The 9,217-nt window shown below is 26.6% G+C and overlaps 2 protein-coding genes across 2 annotated transcripts; both read right to left on the bottom strand.

Moving 5' to 3' along the window:
• Nucleotides 1-708: 708 nt before the first annotated feature.
• K444DRAFT_641080 (polysaccharide lyase family 1 protein) lies at nucleotides 709-1,929 on the bottom strand (the record flags this gene model as incomplete). The annotated part of the gene is made up of 5 exons (XM_024884570.1): nucleotides 709-868; nucleotides 924-1,298; nucleotides 1,343-1,478; nucleotides 1,525-1,693; nucleotides 1,840-1,929. The coding sequence occupies 5 exons, from the start codon at nucleotides 1,927-1,929 to the stop codon at nucleotides 709-711; spliced, it is 930 nt and encodes a 309-aa protein (XP_024741060.1).
• Nucleotides 1,930-3,498: 1,569 nt separating this feature from the next.
• Nucleotides 3,499-4,941, bottom strand: K444DRAFT_583606 (glycoside hydrolase family 28 protein; the record flags this gene model as incomplete). The annotated part of the gene is made up of 4 exons (XM_024877834.1): nucleotides 4,669-4,941; nucleotides 4,538-4,611; nucleotides 4,418-4,471; nucleotides 3,499-4,237 (listed from the first exon to the last, which is right to left on the bottom strand). The coding sequence occupies exons 1-4, from the start codon at nucleotides 4,933-4,935 to the stop codon at nucleotides 3,499-3,501; spliced, it is 1,134 nt and encodes a 377-aa protein (XP_024741059.1). The 5' UTR covers nucleotides 4,936-4,941.
• Between the last annotated feature and the right edge of the window lie 4,276 nt (nucleotides 4,942-9,217).

Below are 9,217 nucleotides of genomic sequence, written 5' to 3'. Positions count from 1 at the left end.
TAAAAATAAGGAGACCTTAATTAAATTAAATTAAAGAATATTACTACTAATTATTATAATAATTATATATAAATAAATTAAGAAGAAAGAAAGATATAATATAAATAACTAAAGCTCAAATATAGGAGTATAGTTATATGGGCCTATATATAATTACTAGTATATAGTTATTATATAATATATTATATATTTTATTATAATAGTATTTTTTCTTTCTTATTTTATAATTATTATTAAATATTTTACTTTTTAGGCAAGTTAATATTAATTTAAAAAATAATATAAAACTCGTATTTATATATATTATTAGCTTTCTTAATATATTATAATTTAAAGCCTTTTATTTTCGACTTTTATTTTATTTCTTATTATAATTAAAAATATTACTTTTAAGTATTTAGTTTATTATTTTTCTTTTACTTTCTCTCATATATTTAAATGCCTATATATAATTCGAAATTTATATAATAATTAAATTTCTATTATATTACTTATATAATTCACGAATTGCGATTTATTAAAGGCATTAGTTAGATTAGCTTAATATAATTATTAGAAAATACTAATAGTATTCTTTTAATACAAATACAAATTCAAATTTAGTATTATAATTATAATATTAGTAAATTCTTTTTTATTTAGTTAACTTTTATAATTAAACTATTCTCGTTCTTTAGCTAGTTTTAGCCCCTAGCATATTAAGGTACTTCAAAAAGACAAAGTGGCACCTGCAGTTTGAACAACTGACTTGATTACATTCGCAAACCCCAACAAGGAGTAGGAATATGGCATACTGGTCGCAGATAATGTCCCAACAGGCGCCGTATTCGCAACACCGCCAAGATAGGTATCAAAGACGTTAGCATGTCTAAATTAATAATCAGCTAGCGTAACCACTATTTTACGGACTGTAAAGATCTTACCCAGTGGAATGACTATATAACGCAGCAATTGGTTCTGTAACGTTTGAGAAGACATTGCCCTGAACAAGGATTTGTGCCCCATCTCTAGAGTTAATGCCTGTATTCATGTTTTCAAAGTACGAGTTGAAGATATGGCCAAGGCCGTATCTTAAACTAGGAGTTCTGCTACCAATATTGAGCCAATAATTATTACACTGGGTAACATGAAGATGGCCAGTATCTATTACGGCATCGTTGTTACTGTGGCCAATAAGAGAGGCTTTCCAGTGATCATACAGGTAAGTATTAGAAATAGTGACCCACTCCGAAGCGTGGCTAATATCTACGAGGCCATTATAGTAGTCTTTATCGTGGGTTAGGTCAGAATAGAACTCGCTATGGCTATTAACAGGGAAAATATTAAGGATTTGGTAACAAACCAGTAATCAACCCAAACATTCCTGGAGGCTTGGATAGTGATGCCATCCCCATTAGGCGCAAGTACATCCTGACTGATTATGTTGCGAAGAATGACGTCGTTCTGCTTCCAAACGAAAAGGCCAATCCCAACAAATTCTAATCGTAGTCAACTGAAAGCCCGCGGAATTGAACAAAAACATACTTGCTCCAGGAAGCCCAATAATCGTTTTGTTAGATCCGATTCTAACTTGAGTAGCGCTGGTAATTGTCCCTGATACTACAATAATCCTGGGTATAATATCGTTATTTTTCGCATTATTCGCTACGGCGGTGAATTGAGCAAGTGTAGATACGGTGGTCACAGTCCCACCCTTCCCCCCAGCGGTTCTAAGTCCACAGAAGTTAGTAAGTCTGCCTTAATCGCCCTCATATTAGAAAATACTTGTTACCCTCCATTTTGTTAAGCATATCCCAAGTCAGCTATATCCGAGATGGTAGCCCTCTTGGCCAGGTTGACGTGCCCGACGACATTTTCGGTCGGAGTTGGGATACATGATACTAACTGGGAAAGTAAAGCGACAGTAGGGGAAAGAATAGAGAGCTTCATATCGAAAGTTATTGCCGGACGAGACTCCGAAATACTCTTATCGAAAGTCAATGGACCATATATAGCTTTACAGCTTTATACAACACTGCTAACATTTCAGATATAGAAGGGATCGAGGTTTCTCCGATACTACCACTCGGGATTACAAATGTAAATGCCTGCCTATAAGGAAATGTGTCTTTAGAAGAGACAGAATGCAAAAATCTTTCACGAATTAATGAACTACTGTGACGGCAGGAACGAAGCAATGGAACAAGGCTCAAAGATCTACGATTCCAATGTCCTACAGAATCTAAAGCTAAGGAGAGAAGGAGAGTGAGGTGTGACAATGGATAAGTAAGTGCGGCCAAGACCACTGAAACGCCGAGCTTGGTTTGGAACCATAGCTTGGAACCTTAGCTAAAACAAACCCTTTGGCCAAAACCAACCATGTGACACCAGCCGTTACAACTACCTTGGTTCTTTTTAAATATATAAATTAATATAATATATTTCATAATTTTTTGTTTTAAATATATTATATATTTATAGCTTATAAATAATATAGAAAAAAAATATTAAATTTAATTATTTAATTAAATATAACTAAATATATAGTAATAAAAATAATAAAAATAATAAAAATAATATTTTATTATTTAATAAGATATTAGTAATATTAATAGCTATATGAATGCAAATAACTTAATTAAGAAATATACTAATATTTATTAAATTAAAAAATAATATAAAAATAAGAATTTTGAGATAGATAATTAGTTATTTCCTTTTAATAAGGCTTAATTTGTAATCTTATTTTTTTTTAGCTTAAATAATACTTTATTTTATAGCTTTATAATTATATTAAAAAACAAGTCGATTTTTAATATAATACTTATATTACTTTTTGTAATAATTAAATATAATTAAATTCTGCTTTAGAGTTTAATAATTAATTAATAATTAATTAATTAATACTCATTTTTGGGGGGGGGGGTTACTTATAAACTCCCGTAAAACAAATAAAGTAGTTTAGTAATAAGGAAAATTATTTCATTTAGTTAAAATGCTGACCCCTGGCGCGGTAGTATTCCCCCCAAAAATTCAGGGGTGGGCTACTCGGCGGAACTTTTTTTCGCCTCATGTATTTAACCGCCCGCAAGAAAGCATCTAGTTTCTTACGTTTTTGGATTGGCGCCGAGAAATAATTCCATAAATCAAGCTGCTTGCTCTGGAAGTTTGATCGATTTTCGCGCAGAGCGGCAGCAAGAGAAGTACAACCAGTGATCGAGATTATACTGGAACCTAGGTGGCAGCGTTTAGAAGGAAGAAAAAGAATTATACGAATTACTTTATATTCGTAAATAGGTTAAACCATTCCCTTATAAGGCAGTCTAATCCGCGAATTCAAAATATTAGTGAATGGCTAGGACCTGCGCTTTAAGTTGTATTGTAAAATCTTCCTATATTTGATCGCTCTTAAACTATTTACACTCTACCCATCTCTGTAGCTATCATATCTATATCAATTCCAATTCTGTCCCTCCGAGGATACCTAATTGTACTCTCCGACTTGAAACAAACGCGTACTTAGCAGGAGATCGAACTCGGCTTATTCAGGCACGTAGTCGACTGTTTACCTCCAGTTAACTTCACATTCGACCACGACCAGTTTGAGCAAGACCCTGAGCCACACTCGATGAGAATCTGGGTTGCGCCACTATCCACGTACCCGGTGATATTTCTCAACTGGAAATTCGTGATAGTCACACCGTTCGTCGGCTCGTGCTTGGTACCTCCATACGACTGGTCGACCAAAATCCCGTAGTCTGTGCCGCCATTGATGGTGATACCGCTGTAGGAGATATCCGCCACGCTAGCAACAGCTCCAGAAACGGTCTTGATTCGGACAGACTGTTGCTGCTTCTCCATAATCGTATTTTCGAAGGTCACGTTGCGTACGACTGTGCCGTTGGCTACGGAGCCGATCGAGAGCCCGTGGCCTCCGGAGCAAAAGCCGTTGGTCCAGTAGATGTTTGTCCCTGAGTTGACATTCATGCAGTCGTCTTGGTTCCACACCTTTACCCCGGTGAAGTATACCTGATCTGAATTATTGATGTTGAATCCGTCCGTATTTTTGCCATTTGAGGTACCGGCCGAATCGTCAATGGTGATGTTTTTGACTGTCAGTCTTGTGACGCCGTTGATGCTAAAGGAGTTTTTAGGTGCGTTGCGAATGGTGATGCCCTCCAAAATCGAGTCGGTGAGGTCATTCGCCCTGAAAAACTTCGGTTTGATCTTGCCGCCTGCTCCCCCTAGACCATCCCACCTACAAGTTGTGGCATCAGTAATTTTCTTCCTTTCTTCCGTTTGCAGAGGGTACATTTTCTATGTGGGCATATTTTTAAGATGTGTTACTCCCAGAACATGGCTCTTAATGAGCCTGCTATGGTGGTATACTCCTAACATCCGCCAGAAATGATAGACAGTAGCCCCTGAAATTGCTTACCAGAGAGTGCCTTGGCCATCTAGTATGGATCCTGGGTCACCTCTTACGGTGATTCTAAGAATTTGTTAGTTGTTTAGAAACTCATGGGTGAGAATGAATGACATGCTATAGGACACTTACTGGTTACCACTCACAGAGAAAAGGGGTCCTTCCCATTGCTCATACCCCCATGCAGTAGTCCCCTGGAAGATAACCTATTGCAGTCATTAGATACGGTTACAACGTCCTAAGACAAAATTTGTGTAACGAACATTCGTCCCAGTATTAAGTTTTTCTAGATTTAGAGTAACTCCTGAGGGAACCGTAAGGGAGGACAGAACAATAGTAGAGCAAGACGTCTTCGACTTCGATGCCAACGAATACCCGATCGAACCACTGAAGGTGCAATTCGCAGCTCTCCTGATAATAGTGTCTTTTAGACTCGGTGCCGGTGTTGGTCCAGGAGCAGCAACAGGGTTGCCCACAACTCCAGCGCTTGCTAGAAGCGCAGTGAGAATCGTTACTGATGGCAGTAGCATGGCCAGGAATAGATGGAGAATGAAAAGTATATAACGTCAAGATCTTGCATAGTAGAATCTGGAAAGGGTTTGCCTTTAAGGCTTGTTAGAAAAAGTTGCTCTCCCAGATGGGTTGCAGATTATTGGTGGATAATCTTGGCGCTCAAGAGTGAGGAGATATTGTGGGGTATCCCTGAAATGGCAATCTCGTGGTTGAAACATGACTTGATTACAGCTATATGCGAAACTGCCGTGTAGGGCAGGATTTTAGGTAGTGAAGGGCCAAAATACCAAAGCGCTCGAGTACTAGAACACCAAAACCCCAAAAACCAAAACTATAAATCGCATATTACTTAAGATCAGAACTAAGCTTGTTTAGTAATAAAGTTAAAACCGAAATTATAGTAATAATAATAATAATAATAATAATAATAATATATTAATATTTAAAATATAATAATAAGAAATATTTGAAATAATAATTTTAGCTTATAAATATAAAATAAACTTATTTCTTTATCTAATAACATATTACTATATTAGTAACTATATATAAATATTTCTAATTCAGATTATATTCTAGTCAAATTAGAAATATTTATATATAATTACTAATATAGTAATATTTTATTAAATAAAGAAATAAGTTATTTAATATTATATAATATTAGTTTAAATTATATAAAATATATTTAAATAAATATACTTTAAACTTATAAATATTACTCGAATAAATACTTAAATATAAAAATAATATAAATTATTTTTAAATAAATAAAATATTATACAAAGACTTTAAAAAGTTATATAAATATAATTATAAATTTAGTAATTTAAGGAATTAATATAGCTTATTTAATTTAAAAAGAAATATAGCTTTTTTATTATATAATAATAATTTATATAATATTATTATATATAACTTAATATATAACTAATATTTCTTTAGTCTAATAAATAGCCTTTAGCTTAATTCAAGCTTTTTATTACTATTATAATATTATTTTATTATAATATATAATAATAATATAATAATTAGAATTAGAATTAGCCTTATAATATAATATGAATTACTATAGTAATAAAGTAATATTTTCTTTATTTCTATAAAAAGAGCTTTTTATTATATATATTTTTACTAGAAAAATTACTTTCTATTTTTATTTTTTTCTTAAACTAATATCTTTTTATACTAGAATATAAAATATATATAATAGTTATAATATAAAAGATTATTAAATAAGATATAATATAAAATAAAAGATATATTTTGAAATATATATTATTATAGCTTATTTATAGAACTCTTCGAAATAAAATATAAGCTTTTAAAAAAAAAAATTTATATTAATATACTTTTTATTAAATAGCCTAAAATAGCTATATTATAATAAAAATATTATTTTTTAAAATCTAAAAAATGATTTTATTAAACTAGCTAAATAGAATATTAAACTAGTATATAGTCCTATAATATTCGGTTTTAGAATTTACTAAGTCTATTAGGGTTCTTAGGCCCCTAATTTTAATAGTTTTCTTATATATTACTAAAAATAATTCTAAGAAAATAATTTTAAAAATTATTATTTTATTTATTAAAGCTTTTAAAGCCTTAATATTTAAAAAATTAAAAATATCCTAAAAGTAGCCTAAAAAAGAGCCTGTAATTTTATAATTATAATATAAATAATTCTTTAATATAATACTTAAAAACTATAAATAATAGAAATTTAATAAATATATTAGTTATTATTTCTTTAATAAAAATATATTTAAAAGTAATTTTATTAAAGGCTATTAGCTTTCTAATATTATAATAGTAAATATTAATATATTTAGTTTAGTTATAAGCTATAGAATTTCTAGCTAATATTATATAATTCTAATTATTATTAAATATAAAAATTAAAAAGATAATATTTAAATATTAGATATATTCAAATTCCCTAAATAAAGCCCTAATTTACTAGTTCTATTTACTAGCTTCTAATAGGCTAATATACTTTAATTATATAATAAAAGTAATTATATAATATTATTTAATAAAGAATTATATAATAAATTTTTTATTAAATAAATATAAATATTATATAATAAAATATTTATTTGTTATATTTCTTATATAATTTGTATTATTAAAGTTCTAAGGTTTAGGGCTTTTAATTTTTCTAATATTTTATAAAATATTCTTAATATAATATTCTAATATTATATAATAAATTTATTATAATATTAGCTAAGCTATTTAATTATATAAATAATATTAAAATAGAAATTTTTTAACTCCTATATAATATAGTATATAGTTTTCTAATATAGATTCTAATTAGTTTATTTCTTTTCTAATTATATTATAATTAGAATATTTTAATTATTAATAAAAAGATTTATAATATAAGAAAGTAACTATAAATAATATATAATATATAAATAGTATATAATATATAAAAGTTTAATTAATTAAATATTAAAAAAGAATTATTTTCTAGAATTATAGAAAAACTAGCTTTCTTATATAATTTCTATAAGTTATATATAAAAGGCTATAGCTTTTATTATATAATTAAAATCTTAAAACTACTAAAATAATATAATTTTTGGAAAATATAGTCTATTATATTATATCTAATCTTCTATTTATTTATACTTATTTCCTAAATACTAAAACTAATAGAAAAATCCTATTTAGAATTCAAAATAATAAAATAATTAGAATTTTCCTTTATTAGCTAATCTAATTTATTTTTAATTATTATATAATTTCTGCCTTTATTACTAAATATTAAAAAGGCTTATTATAGTAAATTATATTATAAATTATAATAATATATTCTAAATAAATAGCTTTTTCGAATTTCGTATTATTATAGTATTTTTAAATTAATCTTTAATAAGAAAAGAAAGCTTTAGATAAAAAGCTTTAATAACTTTATAGGAAATTCTATTTTTATATATTTTATTTTTAATAATAACTAGATTTATTAGAATTATAATAAAAGGCCTATTAAATAGTAAATTGTTATTAAGTTATCTTTTAGTTTCTATATTATCTAAGAATTATTATTTATTTATAATTCCAGACTTATAGATTATCTAGCTAAAAGTATTTATTTATTTAGTTAAATAAACTATATTTAAAATCTTTTCTTTTATTACTTTTAATAAATACTTACCTATTTTCTTTCTTATTTCTGGCTTAAAATTATTAGAAATAAAAGAATAATTAATATTTTTAAAAAACTTTTTATTAAAAATAATAGTTTTTTTATAGTTTATAAAAAAAATATAACTAATATTCTAATACTTCTTATTAAAGTAAAATTCGCTGTTTAAAGCTTTAGTAATAGCTAAATCTTTAATATTATTTTTATATTAATTATAATTAATATTTCCAGAAATATAATATCTAATTAGTTAAAAATAAATAACTAAATAAATAAAATACTTATTTAATATCTCGTGAAATCCGAACTATATTAATAAATCTACTATTAAGAATTAAGAGGCTAAAATAAAGTAGTAATTATCTAAATTTCTATATTTTATTATATTATTATTTTTAGGAATAGAATTATAATATTTCTATTTCTTATATTAAGAGCTTTTAAATACTAAGCTTTTTAATTTATTTTAGATAATCTCTCTTATAAATATAACTATTTATATCTAGATTAATAATACTAGATTTAGAAATAGAAACTATAATATTAAATTAGAGTTATAAATTTGAGTGAAATTAATTAGAAATATAATACTTATATTTATATTTCTTAATTTCCTAGTTTTCTAAAAAGAAATTCTATATTTCCTTATTTATTTGAATAATAAAAACATATTTCTTATTTATAGTAATTTTATAAATCTTAATAACTAGCTCTAAAGTATTCTTAATAATATAAATATCTCTTATATTAATAAAAAAAATATTAATAAACTATTAAATATATATTTTATAAAAACCTTTAAAGAATTTATTAATAATCTTATAATATTCTTATTTATAAATAGGTCCTAAAATACTATTATATATCTTTTTAAAAATATATTTATTTTACTAAATAAGTATTAATTTTTATTTAACTAGTATTTTATAAATATATTTATTAGCTTTAATTTCCCCGGATTTAATATCTTTAGTCTTTTGCTTTTTAGTTCTAGATATAAATACGAGAGTTTTTCTAGATAATATCTTTTTCTTTAGAATAAAGAATTTCTTCTTATTTATTTATTTTATATTTTCTTCTATTTTATTAGTTTTATATTTAGACTAGTATTCGGATTTTTACTATTTATTAGAAATCCT

This window comes from Hyaloscypha bicolor, assembly GCF_002865645.1.
Source record: "Hyaloscypha bicolor E unplaced genomic scaffold K444scaffold_42, whole genome shotgun sequence".
Lineage (NCBI taxonomy): Eukaryota > Fungi > Ascomycota > Leotiomycetes > Helotiales > Hyaloscyphaceae > Hyaloscypha > Hyaloscypha bicolor.
The sequence above is the reverse complement of the archived record's forward strand: the minus strand, read 5'-3'. Positions and strand labels throughout refer to the sequence as shown.